The sequence below is a fragment of the Nesoenas mayeri genome, assembly GCF_963082525.1.
Source record: "Nesoenas mayeri genome assembly, chromosome: Z".
Lineage (NCBI taxonomy): Eukaryota > Metazoa > Chordata > Aves > Columbiformes > Columbidae > Nesoenas > Nesoenas mayeri.
This window is the reverse complement of record NC_137542.1, coordinates 75656767-75674917: the sequence shown is the minus strand read 5'-3', so window position 1 is coordinate 75674917 and position 18151 is coordinate 75656767. Positions and strand designations below refer to the sequence as shown.

Here is an 18151-nt window from a genome sequence, read left to right as displayed (position 1 = left end):
ACCACTCAATTGAAATTTGTGAGTGCATCAGCTAAGCTTAGTAGCTTATATTTAACTAGTGAAACCTGTATTTAAAACCAGGAGTTTGGTGAACTTGGATTCTTTTTATTGCGACTTTTTGGAGCTGTTAAATTTAATGCAGCAGCCAAACTTCAGGCTTTTTAAGTAGGGAGTGGAGTTTTAAGTTGCTTGTGAACCCAAATTCTATTCATTTCTGAGGTATGTTACTTATGTAAAATAAACTGTTGGTCTTCAGTGGTCACAGAGCAGGTCTGTGGTAGAGCTGAGCTTAATTTATGCTTCTGAAAATGTTCTGCCTGTTTACAAGTCCGTGCTGTTTTCTTGCTTTGCCTAAATCTACTGCTGCTTTTATGCCCTGAGGCTCCTTTTTCTTTCCTGTTGTGATCTTGTCATTCAACCAGTTTGGTCAAGAATTAGTTGTCTCTCCTTTCCTCCTGCTTGATTTAGCAATTAAGTTTTGTTATTCTATGGTTAAGTCTTAAAATACTATACTGTAAAACTCGGTTAAACATTCTGTTTTGTATACAGTGGAAAATAATATTTAGTTCTTAAATCGAGGAGAGTATAGAAAACTGTGAGAACTGTCAGCTACAGTCTCCTTTTCTTCGGAGTCTGAATTCTACTGTTTTGGGAAAAGCAGCAAATCAGTGTGTGCATGGAGAAATTAGAATAATACCTAAGTGGGTGTACTGAAAGTTAGATTGTGATGTTTGGTTTCAGGTACACGTGGCCTTTGTTTGAAGTCTTAGAGAAGCTTATGTTTAAAAACAAACAAAAACAAAAAAACCCAACCCAGAAACTACCCTTTAAAATCTAATTTTGTCAAGAGCTAGGCTGAGGAAGTTTTGCCTGTTTTAAGGAACATTACAACTGTATTGACTACTTAAAAACCAGAGAACTTGTTCACCTTTTAAAAACATTATCATTTACCTTGAATCACGTGTTCCATTTTGATAGCCTCCTTCATATAGAAAATATAGCATGAGATGTCAATTCAAATGCGAGTCTTACAATGCTCTATCTTCTATGTGAAAGGAAGTATTCTGTACATTTTTCCATGTTTGACATCATGGTGTTTTGAATAACCATGTTCCATATTCATATCAATTTTTTGTTTTTGTTTTCAATTTATGCACAGCACTTGCTCTGAAATTTGGGGACTGAGTACACCAAACACGATAGATCAGTGGGATACAACAGGCCTTTACAGCTTCTCTGAACAAACCAGGTGAATATTCCGCCCTCTCTCGCATCGTAGAAATCTTGTGGGAGGGATTGGCTTTGGAGGGTCTGCAAGGGGATGCTTTAGCTGTAAAAAATAGCCTAAAATGCTTCCTAGGCCTCTCATGGTATAGCATTTTAAAATATTTGCTTGCCAGTGTAGAACTCTGAGTGTTCTCAGCTGATGTTTTGACCAATGAAACTCTAATTCTGGAATATTCCTTTTTCACACCAGTGCCGTTGAAAGAATGGGAAGACTTGTTAAATGCAAGCTCTAATGTGATTTGGTATTTATATTAACAAAGTTGGGATATTTAATTCTTTAGACCTAATCTTACAAAGTGTTTAAACTGCTTTGTATGCCACAAGCTTTCAGTTAAATCTCGCTAATTGGCTCAGATAGGAGCTACTAAAGAATTGTTTGTAAATTCTTCAGTAGTTAATGGTGGGCAAATTATAAACACGGTCTTTATTTTTTTTCATGTCACATTACTTGATTTGTGTACTGAGGTTTGTCTCCCATCCCATAACAATCATAAACATCTGCATTTGTGTAAGCATATGCAGTCTGTCTTTAAAACTAGCAAAATGTTTTCAGCTGGTAGCAAGACAGATGAAGTCAAGAAGATAAACTGTCCAGCCCTTACAAGATGTGTATTCACACTTTTTTGCATTACAGTTATACTGCCATGTGGATCACTTGGGCAGCTGACTGCTTATAGGCTTATTTGCAGTCCTGTGGGAATTCTTATGCTTAAAACCATAAAATATCCATGCCACAGCAAAGCCTTGAGGTTTAGCAGTGCAATGGGACTATTAAGTGTGTGATTATTTTTATTTATTTATTTTATTTAACAACTGTCTTCTGCACTTAAAAAGATCAGTATGAAGCAATCATCTTAAATACTTGGTTGGAGGTAAAGTGGCTTTTAATGAACTCTAAATTCACTGGCAATAATCTGAACAGCTCAAAAATAAGTTAGACACTGCTTGATACCATCATTTTTATCACATTTGAAGCCTTTCAACAAGAATATACATAAATGTCGCTAACAGTGCCATTCCACTGAATTCTCAGAATAAACAAACTACCCATCCCATGCGTGTACATTGTTGCTTGAGTGATTTAAGAGGCAACATGCGGTCTGTAAATACCTCTCCAAATCTTTCCCCTACAGATCTCTCGATGGCCGCCTACAGGTATCTCACCGTAAAGGGTTACCGCATGTTATTTACTGTCGTTTGTGGCGCTGGCCGGATCTTCACAGTCACCATGAACTTAAAGCAATTGAAAACTGTGAATATGCTTTTAATCTTAAAAAGGATGAAGTCTGTGTAAACCCTTACCACTACCAGAGGGTGGAGACGCCAGGTAGGAAGAATTCTGACTTTCTTTAGCAGCATCTCTACGTACTTGTTCAGAATAACATTTTAAATGAAAAACAGAGAAAGATGATGGTTTCTCTTGCTAGAAAATTCTTAGAGATACAGCTTTTGAGAATACTATCTCCTGGAAGTTTTTAACAGTAAAAATGCTGAAAAATCTTTACAAATGTGTTGGATACCCCTGATAAACACTTCCAGTACCATTAGCAGTTTCTAGCTGGTTAAGTATGATCTGGACTAAACCTTTACTAATGTGGAATAGTTTTACTCAAGAGATACCACAGAAATCTGTTTATTCTATGAGCTAGCAGTATATTTGTAGTATCAGTAGTGCTGAAAGTCAAAATTTCAAAATGTATTAAGAAATTGTTGATTTTTTTTTTTTTTTTTTTGGAGGGTTTTTTTTTTGGCTCTTGGTGTGTATTTTGAGGGTCTTACTAATGCTTTGCATTTTGCTTTTGCAGTCTTGCCCCCTGTACTAGTGCCGCGGCACACTGAGATCCTAACGGAGCTTCCGCCTCTCGATGACTATACCCATTCAATTCCTGAAAACACTAATTTTCCAGCTGGGATTGAGCCACAGAGCAATTACATACCAGGTATTTTCTTAACTCCCACAGCAAACAGTACACTTAACACATTGCCACGGGGACAGAGATGGTGATTTCATCCTCCTGAGTGATTGTAGTAATTGAAAGATGTACCAGTGAATTAAATCTGGATTGATTTTGTGTATTTATTCCAAAGGAAGTACTTGAACGCTCACTGTTTGTAGAACATGATCCTGTGTGAAACCACATCGCTGTGATTTCACCATAGCTTACTTGGTTTCAGTAGCTTATTTGAGATTCAAAAGGCTAATGAGTGCAGAGTAGACCTTCACCTTGTGCTTTAAGCCTGTTTTACAAACATATAAGGGTTGCCAAATGCTATTTATTGGAGATTTGAGGAGTAAACAGTCAGATTTGAGGAGTAATCAATCTTACCATGTATATGTGGAGAAAACTTAGTTGCAGAACAGTGACTTAAAGTGTTTTGTTATGTTGTTCGCAGTTAATCAAGGTCTGCTTTATGGATTTGTTACTATAGTTTGCCTATAGTTTTGTCTTTTAATATGAAAGAACAACCCAACAACATTGAATGTTTAAATAATTACTCTCCCTCACCCCAAAGCAAATGCTTCTATAGTGGACCCAAAAGCCTGTACACTTATTGGAACATAAAATCATTGACTTTTGTTTCCTGCCCAGCTTCCTGTTTCCTGTCTCTTCAGGAAGTTGCCTGGAGTGCAAAACCAAGCAAAGCTGAAGTTTTCTCAAAAACATTTAACATAGCTTCATTACAAACAAACTGAAAATTCACATTTGGACTCTTCAAGGCAGTCATATTATTCTTCAAACTAAGTTATATGCAATGTACAAGTTGTATCTGCGTGTCTTAAACAGAATTTTGCTTATGTTTTCTTTACATGTATTCAAGAATTTAAATGGCATCAAAAATTTTCAGTTAATTTGGTCTCTTCAGTTTAATTTGTGGCACGTTTGTTGCTAGCAGATCTTTAAAGAGCAATTTCAGGTGCTAGAAGCTAATGTTGTTTTCTTCACTTATGTGTACTTTTTTGACTCAAACTGAAGGTTTTTGGAAGCATTTGCAAACAACTTACTGGAAAGCCGCCATTGCTAAAGCAATTGAGTGGTTATTTGCAGGAAGTTTCTTCAAGTTGATTGTGGGTATTCACAAAATCTTCAAATATTTACAGAGCTGAGCACACCTTGCCTCCTTTTGTCACTTACACCCTAATATTGTATTCATATAACGACATCTTGCTTTATTTGACCTGGCTAACAAAATCTTGAATACTTATCTAGTTTCTGTTAAGTCTTGTGTCTTGACAGCCTGCTTCAGTGATCCATTTGCTTTAGGCCAGGCTTAACAGCCATTGTAGTTTTGCACCGTAAAACTCTCTACGTACTTGGTCTACAGAGAGGTTGGTTTCACCAAAAGCTGGGAAGAAGATTGAAGGTGCAGAATGTGGCTTTTGGGGCTGTTTGTTCCCTTTTGGGTTACAGATGCACTGAACTGCAATATTCAAACTTTAGGCAGTGCTCAAACTTGGCTAAGAATTTTGAACGCTGCACTTGAGCATTGATTTCCAGCTGTGGTGGTGCTCAACCTCTGGCCTTGAAACAATATTAATAGTACTAGGTGGAGGAAATATCTGTTCAGACGGAGACTAGATATGGAAAAATGTGTGCCAAAGAGCTGAGATTAGCAACTGGAAACAAGAGGTGTGAGTTGGGTGGGAAATGGTTATTGACCTTTTACCATGGCTGTGGGCTTAACTATAATGAATGATTTGGAGAGGGGTAGAGTCCTCTTTATCACAATAAATTCTCTAAAAATGTTCAAAACAAGTGTGATTTTTTTTCATCCTACTTCTTGGTAATAAAGATTTCCCTTAATCTTCCTTTAAAATTCTCAGTTCAATTTTGTTGCATCTCTCTTTAGCATGGTAGTTTTATAGAATGAATCGAAGATATAATTATTTTGATTCATTTTTATTTAATCAACTGACTTGATCCAGTTTCCTCTTGCTGACTTCCTTCTGATCTTAGTATATTCCTGTAAATCTCAGACATGATATTGGATATAATTGGATTTTAATTCTTAAGCGAAAGACCTTATCTTTAAATTTCTGCCGTTTGGTAATAATGTAATTAAATGTGTTTAATCTCTCAGATGTCTCAGAGACAATTCTAAGGCGATTTAGAGATAGTTTAACTTCAAACACTTTCACTAAAGAAATCCAGGTTTTGCATTTAATGTATAGGAAAAGACATTTGCGCAGTTGAAAGAAAATTATTTCCTGAAAGGCAGTTGGTTAACCTGTTATTTGGATTACAAAGTACATTGTGAGCGGAGAAAAGGAACAGCCACATTCTTCTGGGTTTTGAGGATATTTCTGTGGAATTAGACAGTTTCTGGTATCAAAATGCTTCAAAATTGTTATTGAGTTTAGTTTGGTCTATGAAACTCCATCTTTAAAGAAAACTAATTAAAAGAGTAGATTGTTTTAATAGAGCTTGGAAGTAAAAATAATTATAATATACCTTGTATATTGTAACTAATTAGATAAAATAGTTATTATTAATGAGTGAAATCAGCTGTTGGGTATGGAAGAAAAATGGGTTTGGTGACTGAACTAAAAAATAACCTTTAAATCTAAAAACTTGTATAAGGTGTGGGAGGGTATCTGATCTGATGGTTATTCTACATAAAGGCAGCTCACTCTTTTTTTGTAGAAGTCACCAGATGGGTTTTTTTCATTTGTAATTCTCCTAAATGTGAAAGCTGTTGATCACAATTGCAAAATTGTTACTCATTGTAGTGAAAGTATCTTGTATTAAATGGAACAAACAAGGGTCATGTGTTAATTATATAACATATCTGAGCAATTGACTGGCAGACAAGAGATGATACATTTTCCATAGGCAATAAGACAGGTAATGGGTTTGAAGTACTGCTGGAAGGCAAAAAGGAACAGCAAAATAAAATTCTAATTCAACATTCAGGTATATGGAGCTTGTGAAGGCTTGAGGACAAAAACCCCAAATGCTAAATATTAACACATTTCCCCAATCATTGAATCAATACGATCAATACTTGGATTTGTTTTTTCCTTTGTGACAGAAACACCACCTCCAGGATATATCAGTGAAGATGGAGAAACAAGTGACCAGCAGTTGAACCAAAGCATGGATACAGGTAACATTTATTTTTTACTACTTTCAAGGCTTGGGCATTAATTCAGCCCAAAAGATGCTGGCAATGGCTCTCTATACAATGTGGTGGGTTTTGTTTAAAAATACCACTTTCAGTCTTTTGTGAACCAACTAATTTTTTGTGAGGGGAATACTTTTAAAACATTCTGTGCCATATTAAGTACATTTTGTTTTGTAACAACAGGATAGAGATCTAATTAAAGTCCTCATCAGAAAGCCTTAAAATAGATTTTAATAGCTGGCTGGTTTCAACCTACCCCTGTCTTCACGTTCTGAAAATAGGTTCATCAAAGCAAAATGTCTCTTGACCTAAAGTGACAGAAATCCTGCGTTTTGAGAACATCTTAACTCTGACAACCTTATCGCTTCGGCCATGTTTCAAATTAATTCTTGCATGGAATGGTTTCTGGGTAATCTGGTTGGCCTTAGTTGGACAAGGCACATTGAATGTGCTGGGTAAGAACCTCCTACATGCTGGCAGACTTGAGTGTCTGTTTGGTTTAGCTAATGTTAGCAACCTTTTTCAGTTAAACTGGAATCACCGCACTTATTTCTGTAAGAACTGCAATATTTTCCCCCATCTGACAACAGGTAGCTTAATTAAAAAAGCCTGATGTCAGCACTCATTGTAGGAATGTTTCTGTGCTAACCATCTCTATTTTCAGTGCAAAAATTATGTTGGAGAGTTCATAGGGTTTTTTTCCGAGTTTTTTTCCTTCCTCCTTCCAGAAAAGAACGATTTCCTCAAATTAGGAAATAAATCCAGCTTGTTCATTTCTAGAGATAAACCTCTCCTTTGAGAATAGAGAGAGATAATATCTTCATTGTCTCAGCCACTCTTTCCTAGCTATTTTTTCCACTGAATTTGGGAAGAAGTCACTACTTTCTCACATGAGTAAAGTTATGTGCACAGAGGGTGCATGAAGCGAGAGCTCTGCCAAAATACAACGCTAAGATGTTAAGCGAGTCTTTACAAGGAGGGGTAGGTTCCCAGGAGTCTGGAACATTAAATGCAATCTTAATTCAGAATAAGCATGTGACATGCTGGAAAACTGGTTGTAGGATTTCTGAGGTTTCTTATTCCAAAGAATTTTAATCTAAACCTGTGTCTAGATAATGGTGATACCTACCCACCTGAAATAATGAGAATTATTTGCTCTGAAACAATCTGTGTTGCTTCAACAGGATCTCCTGCAGAGCTGTCTCCTAGTACTCTCTCCCCAGTTAATCACAGCCTGGGTAAGCTGGAAATACTTTTAATTGTTTCTGTGTGTGGTGACTATTCTTTATATATGTAATTACATTAAAAATGAAAATGTACTTTAAAAAAATAAGAGCTGTATTAGGAGGAGACTATTGGGTTGGCTTCCTGATGATAAACACGGTAGGGCTGGGTTAATAGCTTGTTAGTAACTATTTCTGTAACTATTGAGCTACTAGCAAACAAAATAACATAGTGGTGTGTGCAGGAATAGTATTTATAACATAAATATTTTAAAGGATGTTAGCCTATCCTTTATGTGGTTCAGTGTTTGATAGTTTAATCTTTTCTTTGACGTTGCCAAAATGTTTGCAAGTTATAGGAAGGCAACAGAAATGTCTCCATGTCTGGCACTCACAGTAACATCGGCTTAATCATTTTGTTGAGCAAAATGCAAGTGCTGAAGTACATGAGCTGCGGTCAGATTAGCTCACCCCTTCCTCTCCCCCTCCTTCCTTTGTGTGGAATCTTGAATTCCATTCTGTTTACTGGGGTAGGTAAAAATGACAGCGAGCAAAATATAATTGGAGTAGTTTGAGGGAGAGACAAAGAGCAGGGCAGATTTCAGCTTCAAATTCTATGTTAATCTTGTTTTTCAATTATATTTTTTTTTAGACTTGCAACCAGTTACTTACTCAGAGCCTGCGTTTTGGTGTTCGATAGCATATTATGAATTGAATCAAAGAGTGGGAGAAACCTTCCATGCATCACAGCCTTCCCTGACCGTAGATGGCTTTACAGATCCATCAAATTCCGAACGATTTTGCCTAGGTCTGCTCTCCAACGTTAACAGAAACGCTACAGTGGAAATGACAAGGCGACATATAGGTAAAAGTCTCCCATCTTTTAAATGTTTGGTTTCATCTTAGCCATTACATTAGCTGGAATCATCCAGGTAGGATGAACAGATCTGTGTGTTGGCATCGTTGTGGAATTTCTTTCTTTCAAACCAAGTCATCCCAAGGGGCAGGTTTTTGGTTTTCAGGCTCCTACTCTGCTTCAGGTGGTATTTATAGTCTGAGTTGCTTGTAATTGAAATATAAGCTTTAATTACAAATCATTCACATGTTGCTTACTTATTCTAATATATAAAATGCAGGATGGACATTGATAGTACTTAATTTAAACCTAAATTTTCTTAAATTTTCTGAAATGGGAAGAGCTGCCATTGAGATAACACGTGATCAAGATTTTCTTTGTAAACTGTTTTCCACAATGCAGCATCTTGGCTCTAAGTTCTTCAATAAACTACTTTTATTTTTCCCCCTCCTTTTTTTTTTTTCTGGGTTCTTTTAGTTAGCAACATTTGCAATATTTTTTTTTTATTTTCGCTGTTAGTAAAAAAATAAAGTTTAACTTCTTCAGTAGAACCTTATGACTCCGTCTATGCCAAATCCAAATATTCGTTTAATAAAACTTTAGATATACAGAAACCCAGGCTATGCCTGTGATGAGTGATCAAAATGGTCAATGTTGAAGAAAAGCAAAAATATAAGGAGCACTCTTTTTTTTTTATAGAGCAGCCCATATTTCATTTGAAAAATAGTTTTAAAGAAAAAGAAGAGAAGCTGGCCTTTAAAGGACATGTTCATTATTAATAGTTTTTGGGGGGGGATTAATTGCACATTATTTCTCTTGTGATAGAAGTAACTCACACAGACTTTTTTCTACTCAGAGAGGAACAAGATCACATTTTAAGAGTGAACAACAGGATTTCTTATGGGTATTTTTTGCGATAGGGCTAAATGAAGTCCTGTTGGTGTCATCCACTCAGTGGGTTGTGAAATAGTGTGGTGTGAACATTGAAGTGATATACTTGTGTTTTCCTTTCCTTTCCTGTGCTACCTGACATACACTTTAATGTTAGCACAAGTTTTAATTCTGTTGGATCTCAACTTTTTTATTTCCATTTCGGTATTTCTTCAGTAAAAAAGTTATTTGGTGATGAACTTGGAGTTGGTTACAAGTCATTACATGGCTAGAAAATTCTGTCTCACTCTTGACCAAAAGTTATTCTGCTTCTCCTTTAAATAGTGTGTGTTCCTGGGAGAAGAATGCAAGTTAATTGTGTTCTCTTTCTACTACAACTGTCAGCCCAGCAGTGTGGTCCTGTAGATAATTGATTTCTGTTTCTGTTTTAAAGAAAAGCTTTGGCCTTCACTGAAACAAAATACTCCCTTCTTTGTTAATCTGCTCTGGCCGTATCGTAACAAGAGTTCCTTTGAATTTTGCTACAGGAAGGGGAGTGCGTCTCTATTACATCGGTGGAGAAGTTTTTGCCGAGTGCCTAAGCGATAGTGCGATTTTTGTTCAGAGCCCCAACTGTAATCAAAGATATGGCTGGCATCCTGCAACTGTGTGCAAAATTCCACCAGGTTAGTAGCCTACAAAAGAGGTCACATAAAAATATCCAGTGAATATATGCTTTTTCTTTCCTTTGGATAGTTTATTCATAGTTTATTCATAGGTTTTGACTTCTTTGTAGCAAACACAAGCATTCATGGATTGTATCCTTTTGGCATTTTTTTGTCTTTATAGGATGCAATCTAAAAATCTTTAATAACCAAGAATTTGCTGCTCTTCTGGCTCAATCTGTGAATCAGGGTTTTGAAGCAGTTTATCAGCTTACTAGAATGTGTACCATAAGAATGAGTTTTGTTAAAGGATGGGGAGCTGAATACAGGTAAGAAAACCTTTGTTTTTGAATTTAAGTATTAGTAGTTTTCCTTTTTTCATTAATATACTATTTCTGTGTGACTTCAAAGCCATATGGACAGGTTTCTTACTTGTACTTTAGAAATACTGTCTCCAAGTTGAACCCATATTTTCCTTTTTCTGCCCCTCCTAAGTCATAAAGACGAATAAACTGATTTTAGCATTGCATTGAAGTCAACTGTTGAGCAACGAATGTCGTCAAAATTCTGTTTCCTCACTCAGTCCTGCTTGCTTATTGTGGTGGAAACGCTGACAACATCTAGAAGTTACACAGCTTGTGCTATGAGATTATTTCTAGTTTATTAGACGTACAGTTGTTTTGGTCCCTGTTGTGTTCTATATGGAGTATAATGAATCCATTAGGTTGTGGTGTGGGATAGTACCCAACAGAAAGAATTGAAGTCACTCAGAGTGCATTCTGCAAAACAAACCAGCTGAAGAACACACATTTAAAGGACATTTTGGAACTTGTAGTGGAAAAAATTTTTGAGAGAGTAAGATGACTGTGTAAAACTGCTAAAAACAGCTTCCTGAGTGGAAAAAATAGGTTTTTTTTTTTAGTCTGCCTTTGAATAAATTCTAATTGTATTCTCTATTAGCATAAACTAAAAACTGTAGTATAGAACTCTGCCTGTTTTTAATGTAGTACAGTAATTTGGGAAGAAAAAGCATTGACGTCTGAGCACCATTAAAGATTTTGTTATTTTGGAGAGCTAGAGATGTAGTTTTAAATAAATCCCTTAAACCTCTAGAAACTGACATCTGAAAGAAGTCTTGACCTATACCCTGTTTCCATTCAGAATGTTGGGGCTTTTTGTTTAAATCCTTATCATTTCTGAAGTTGAATAATGGCATGTAGATTCCACTGTAAATCCTTGGGTTCTTATTCTTTTATCTGCTCTTGAAATATGTACATGTAAATAGTGGCGTCACTATGTGGGGGGAGGCTTCTCGGCTAAATGAGGCCAATTTTGTGAAAGCCTAATTAGATGAAATGAGAAATTTGAGTAATGGAATAAATTGGTACCTCTTTGTGAGCAAGAGGTACATGAGAAAGAATCTGGCTCAAGTTTAAAGAGCTGTTGGATTTGGCTCAAAAGGAGTATGTATGAACTTACACATAATTAAATACAACATTCAAATCGGAACAGAAGAAAGGCTTAATCAGTCAGATTATATGGAGACAGCTTGAAGTGAATGGAGCGTAAGTGCTGGTTTAAAACAGTGGGGGAGGCTTTGGGTGAAGTGATTTCTAATGAAAATGTTGGCTATTAGTCCATAAACCTTTTAGAGATCATTGGGTTGAAAAAAATCCACTGAAAACTCTATGAGAACAGCACAGAAACCAATATTACTGGCATAATGCTGAACTAGTTTCTTTTCATCTCTGTTTAAGATGCTGCTAATAAATTATTGATGCACAAAACTTGTAAGTTTTGCTGCAGCTGTGATTAAAGCAAGAAGAGGCTGCTCCTTCAACCACAACCTAGGATGTAAATTAATATAGTTTAAATTGCCAAAATAGACCAGGAAATCCATCATTCTTGTTAAAACTTCCATGCTGAATTATTATGTCAAAAACATTTCTCATAGAACCGGCTTTGCCGAAGAATTACTTGCATTTTTGGGCATATGTGCATGAGTATGGCAAGGTGGTAGATTTTATAAGCTTGGTAGACAAAACGGTTTATTGCTTTTTGGTCAATATTTGTTGTTTTGAATCATGGTAAAAGTTCAGATCAGCAGATAAGTGTTGACGTTAACACATGAACTATCTAGGTTGAGGGTCATCTTCTGAAGAAAGTTAAGCAGAGGTAATTACACCAGAGATTTAGTGATACACGAACTGGAAATTCACAAGTAGAAGCTTTGACACATCTGCTAAGTGACTGTTGCTATTTTAGCAACTTTTACTGGTGTAGCACAAAGCCAAGGTTGTTGAACAGATCCAGTTAGAGAATTTTGAGGAAGTGTGTTGTGGAACACATGGGAGGGGAGTTGACAGCGGTGGAATAATGAGCTTCCTTCTTTGGGAGAGTATTCAAAGTTAAATGGAATTACATTTCCTGTGGTTTAGATTGTTCTTTTATTGGATCACTTTGTTTTGGCATTGGCATTCAGGGCACAGACCCTCGCCACTTTCTTCTAGAAAAATGTGAAACCACAGACAACTTTTGAAATCCATCCTTTGAAATTCATCTTCTTAATCTTTCTGCCATTTCAGTTCCTCTGTTTACATAAACAGATTTTCTTCAAGCCAAGGGTTGCATTGCCAACAGTAAAAACGTGTCCGACTAATCTGCTTGCCTTGAAATCTTAACACCTCTTTGCTTTGGCTTTGGGATAGCTAGAATTATTTGGAAAAACTGACTTAGCAACACTAGTCTTGCCAGTCTTGTGGGAAAACTCCCATGCCTCAAGTGGAAATAGTGAAGTAACAGGATTTCTCAGGCAAGAGGATGGCCAATGCCAATTTATTGATTTTAGAGATGAGCAGGAAGATTTTCTTTGAATAACAGGTCTCTGAAACAAGGATATGTGGCAAAGTGAGTAAAGCTTCAGGGTTGACAACTATAAAGCTTCACTGAGGCTTTCTAGATGGTGTTTGATTAATGGCTTCTGTGGTGGAAGATTATGTGCAAGTTTATATAGAAGACAAGGGAAATGCAATTTTTACTGAAATTGATTGAGCGAGGATGTTACAGTGCAAAACACATGTAGAAATGTAAGATTACAGGAAATCAGAGGTGAATTTTTGAGATAGCATCAGTCAGCGCAGCTCAACCACGCTTTGACGTAGCATTTCTGACAACATCTGCCAGTTTCCTCAGACGTTTCTCTTGTACATTGCTTCAAAAAGCCAGACCCGATGGCTGCAATAGTGTTGTGTTGTTTGGCCACAACGACAGTGCAGAGCCAAGTGGTTTATTCTGTATTTCTCGGTAGTTTTCTACAAAATTCAAACTCTGTTATCCATACAGGCCTTTCAAAGGCTGTAATATAGCTGCATACAGCTATCTCCTCTTGTGTTAATTTTTTTCTTTCTTTTTCCTCCCTCCTTCCTCCCTTTTCCTCCCTCCTTCCTCCCTTTTCCTCCTTCCTTCCTCCTTTTTCCTTCCCTCTTTTTCCTCCTTCCTCCCTCCCTTTTCCTCCCTCCCTTTTCCTCCCTCCCTTTTCCTCCCTCCCTTTTCCTCCCTCCCTTTTCCTCCCTCCCTTTTCCTCCCTCCCTTTTCCTCCCTCCCTTTTCCTCCCTCCCTTTTCCTCCCTCCCTTTTCCTCCCTCCCTTTTCCTCCCTCCCTTTTCCTCCCTCCCTAGACTGTCTGAAAAAAGCTTAGGAACACTTATGGTAATGGTTGCAGATTTTTATACTCCTAGGTCGTAGTTATGAAGGGAAACATATTTGGTCGTATGATGAAGGACTTTTTGGCAGCCGAAGCTCCTTTCTGACTCTCCTATTTTTTATCTCCTAGACGGCAAACGGTAACAAGCACTCCTTGCTGGATCGAACTTCATCTGAACGGACCTCTACAATGGCTGGACAAAGTATTGACTCAGATGGGCTCCCCTTCAGTACGCTGCTCCAGCATGTCGTAAAACTCCTTCCTCCCTTACCAGTGGGCTAAATATTGAGTCCAATCAACAGACTTAATATAACAGCTCGTCTGTCGTTAGTATTTGTGTGTGGTCCCCATGAACTGTTTACTATCCAAAAAGGTTTTTAAAAAAAAAAAAAAGAAAAACAAGGAAAAAAAAAAAGAAAAACAGCACTTGAGGTCTCATCAATTAAAGCACCTTGTGGATTCTGTTTCCTATACTCTGATACTAGATGAAAATTTAGTGTATAGAAATGCCTTCTTCAGAAAGAAGAAGGGACAGTTCTAAAGACTCTTAATGGTGTTTTTATTGGGTATATAATTGAGTGTCCTAATGGTTTATCAATAACATGGATAGCTAAGTATATGTACAGGTAATGTATCATGATCTCAAATATCACAGTATTGTGCTGTTCTACATTTTAGTTCCCATAAATAGTTGTTTGTTTTTTTGATTGGGGCAAATCTCTCATAAAATTCCAAGACTCTACTCCTTTATTCTTTTATATTTTTTTATATAAGCAGATTTTCGAGTTGTCCTAAACATAAAAAGCAGACTTTCCTTGTAGAAAAGCTTAACTTTTTGCTGCCTTCTTAAAGAAAAAGAAAATCCCTCCATTGGAAGGGAAAGAAATGTCTTGAGATTCATCTGTGAAATCTTAAGATGCTTTATATGCTTAATGGGGCCTAAAATGAATTCATATTATAAATTCTGAGTATCCATCACACTAGGAGTCTATTTTTCCCTACCCATCTGAGTTGATGCGTCTGTTGCCAGCAATATTGCGGGCACTGATGTAATTTGTGACTTTTTTTGTACCTCGAATCATTGAAATCAGTGTGTTTTCTCATGGAATGAGAATTTACTGTAGCATTTTGGATACTGGATTAAGTAGACAAGGTTACTGGCTTACCCCTTACATCTGTGTTTTTTTCATTAAACAGATGTCACTAAAAATAATGGATTTTTTTTAGTTTTTTGGAGCCATATACCTTGAAAAAAAAAAATCCTTTCCCAGGGTAAACTAGACTCTTTCGTATAGGTTTTAAATAGATGCAGCTTCTTAACATATTTCAGTAACAATTTAAATTTCTGATCAGAGTGGCTTTGTCTAGCTTACTTACATACCAGATCATACGCATTCATTACGTCATAATGGGCCTTGTTATTAAAAGTAGTTGCTTCTGCAAAACCTCTAGGATAGTGGTTGCTGAGGTATGACCAGCGAAGAAGGACTTCTAGGTTCTTCGTGACAGTGCATGTTATTGTGAACCCTTGGACACTACAGCTGCACCATATTAAAAATATTCTGAAATATATTCTACAGATAAGTCTGGGTTGGGAAAGGGTTGGGAAACTGTATAGAAGGGTTATTCTGACTTGAAAAAAAATATCTTACTAACAATCTTGTAATCTAGCTGTCTGTCATTCTTTTGTTATTGTGGCAGTAGCGGGATTGCCTTTGTCTGTTTTTTTGTTTTGTTTTTTTTTTCCCCCCATTGTTTCATCCATTACACTAGTTCTGTACTTTGTAAGTACAACTAGTGAGAACTTTAGCTTTGAGAACAAAAATGTGGCCAGTGTTACAGCTTTTAATCAGTCGACTGAATCGATGATAGCGATGGATATTTTTATGCCATAATGACTAGGGCATAGAAGCAATACCAAAAATCAAGCCTTGAAAAAACGGGCCAGACACCTTTAAAAAAATTTGGCAAAGCAGTTACCAGTTTGTGTTAGTTTTACCAGTAGACTAATGTATTGGTAGAACTTGTGAACCTAAGAAATATGCTTCATGCGTGTTGCATTTGCCTAATATGTGAATACACTAATAAAAGTTTTAATTCTCATGATGGTTGGGTTTTTTCTTAATTAATTGCTATATGTATATATATATATATATATGTTGAACGTTAGGAATCATTCTACAAAATAAATGGCACCAGTGTCCTGCATGTTGTGGCTGGAAAGCTGTTGTTTAGATGGTGAAATCAGTCTTACGCATCTGTCATGGAGGTTCTGGGTCCATTTGTGTTTAGTGATAGACTTCTACTCTAGATCAAGTTTACTAAAGCTGGTGCTTTTCTCTACCACAACCCAGTTCTGTGGTCTGCATCCTGTGGATTTCTGCACGAGTCCATTTGGGGACAGTGACGTTAATTGCTTTGCTGTGAACATGGTAATAGCCTTGACTGGTCCGTGTTGTGTTTTTTATGGTGGGCACATCCAAGCCGCGTACAAGGACACCGCGGGCGTTATCTGTGGGCCTGCGGCGCTGCCGGCATGCGAGGCCATTTCAGTTTGTGCAGAAGTCGCTTTTTATGACTTTTTTTTTGTACCACTGAAATATTCTCTCCTGCCATTACTGTTTCAGCCACAGCGCAGTGCAACAAGGGAACTTTATCTGTGTTTGAAATGTTTGCGTGCCTGTGTTTCATTTAAATGCCTTTGGCAGTTCTTGGGTAACTTTAACCTACTCCTGTTTCTTAATCCAGTGCCCTTCTGACTTACGCCACTGCTGTTCCACTCTTCTTCAGGATCTGACCAGTGCCTGCTCAAGCATCTTAATGCCTGTAGTACATAAGGAATGTGACTTCATCCCTCCTCTCTTCTGCCAGTCAAAGTACCAACGTCCAGAATACAAGTGAAAAGTGAACTATTTTTTTCAATTAGGCTGTTTTGTTAAATGAAATACGTACCAAGCAGGGAGTAATCAACTTTAAGTGTGGGTAGCCAGCTGCTTATCTGTATCATGAAGCTGGAAAAGCTCTACATGATGTTGCCTCTAGTTTGCACAGGGATTCCGTGCACACGGGTTGTGATCTCTCTCTTGTCATTAGCCCTGAGCTTGGTTTCTATAGTACTACCAAAGCCAAGTCATCAGAAATCAGGTACTGTTAACGACCGAGCCTAAAAATCATTTTTGAGTTGCCTTTTAGCAGTTTGGCTGCACTGAGCTGACATTTCAGAACCATTCCCCCTCCAAAGAAAAACCTGATTTAGTTTAGAAGTTGTTCCAGGTCTGAGGCTTTGAGAACAATGTCGAATGTCTGGACTCCTGCACCTTTGAACTGTGAGAATTGATAGTAGAGCATCATCTTTGTGTATTTCTTCCTTCCTTTTGTGCATGTTTCTATTTATGTGGTAAACTCTGCAACAGGAATTTTCTGCTGTTACTTTAGCATCTTGCACAGAGTCCCTTGACTTCCAAGTGCTGTTCTACAAATCCAGAACGTGGTGAGAGCTGTGGTGGTTTCTTGTTCTTATTCAGAAGTTGAGACCGATTGCAGGCAAACACCATAAATAGTTTTAACTTCAGACTCCCTGTATACTCAGCAGGGAGAGGTAAAATCTGAATTTGGGGCTCTGAATTCTTCTCTGCCTGATTTAAATACATAAAGTACAAATATCTGCCTTAAAATATTCTTGTGTGCCATCAAAGTAGTCAGCTTAGATGTTTAGGAATAATAGCTTTAAACTAATTTACACGGTGGAAATTAGAAATCACAACTACTGTTCTTCACTAAGATTTTTATGTTTACGTGTCCAACCTGATGTTTCTTGTTGAAGTGGGGAGGGTGTGATGTTTGGGGGTTTGATAATCATCTGCAGCTCTAAACTGTTGGCACAGTGAACTGTAAGCGCTTTGTGTTAACCTTCAGACTTGTCATACTTCATTGTGGTTACAGCTTTTTTTAGCATTGCAAACTGAAATTTTACTGCAGCTGGGTTTTGAGTTAAAATATTGTGAAATACAGGATTTCACTACACTCCACCCACACAGCATTTTACTTGAGTATGAAGCTGTGTTCCTTTTACCAAAACAAGTTCGACTATAACCTAATTTTGGGGACACTGAAGCTGCATTAATAGCTCTGAAGAACACTGGTGTTCTTAGAAGAATTACAGATATTGCAGGTAACACACCAGCTATATCAGAAAGGAAGGACCTGCTCAGGGAATTACATTGCAGCTGGTCTGAAAGTTTATTACTATTAAGAAAACATTAATGAAGTGTGTGTTTTCATGACTATGTGACTAGGAAATAACCATCATAAACTGTGTATTAAAGGAGGCTGTTTAAAAATAAACTTCGGTCACGTTGGTCCACTTTTCCATCTCTCTTTTGGGTAAAAATTGCTCCAAATAAGGTTGCTGTTTTCTTCTCCTG

General features: G+C 37.1%; 1 protein-coding gene across 1 annotated transcript in view; it reads left to right on the top strand.

The window, feature by feature from the left end:
• Window positions 1–15270, top strand: part of SMAD2 (SMAD family member 2) — a 48078-nt gene extending 32808 nt beyond the window's left edge. The window contains exons 3-11 of the mRNA XM_080362852.1: window positions 1160–1249; window positions 2421–2614; window positions 3093–3227; window positions 6319–6393; window positions 7596–7649; window positions 8287–8499; window positions 9909–10046; window positions 10210–10354; window positions 13857–15270. Coding sequence (XP_080218978.1) covers window positions 1160–1249; window positions 2421–2614; window positions 3093–3227; window positions 6319–6393; window positions 7596–7649; window positions 8287–8499; window positions 9909–10046; window positions 10210–10354; window positions 13857–13980 — 1168 coding nt within the window. The 3' untranslated portion in view covers window positions 13981–15270. The remainder of the gene's footprint in view (window positions 1–1159; window positions 1250–2420; window positions 2615–3092; window positions 3228–6318; window positions 6394–7595; window positions 7650–8286; window positions 8500–9908; window positions 10047–10209; window positions 10355–13856) is intronic.
• Window positions 15271–18151: the final 2881 nt, after the last annotated feature.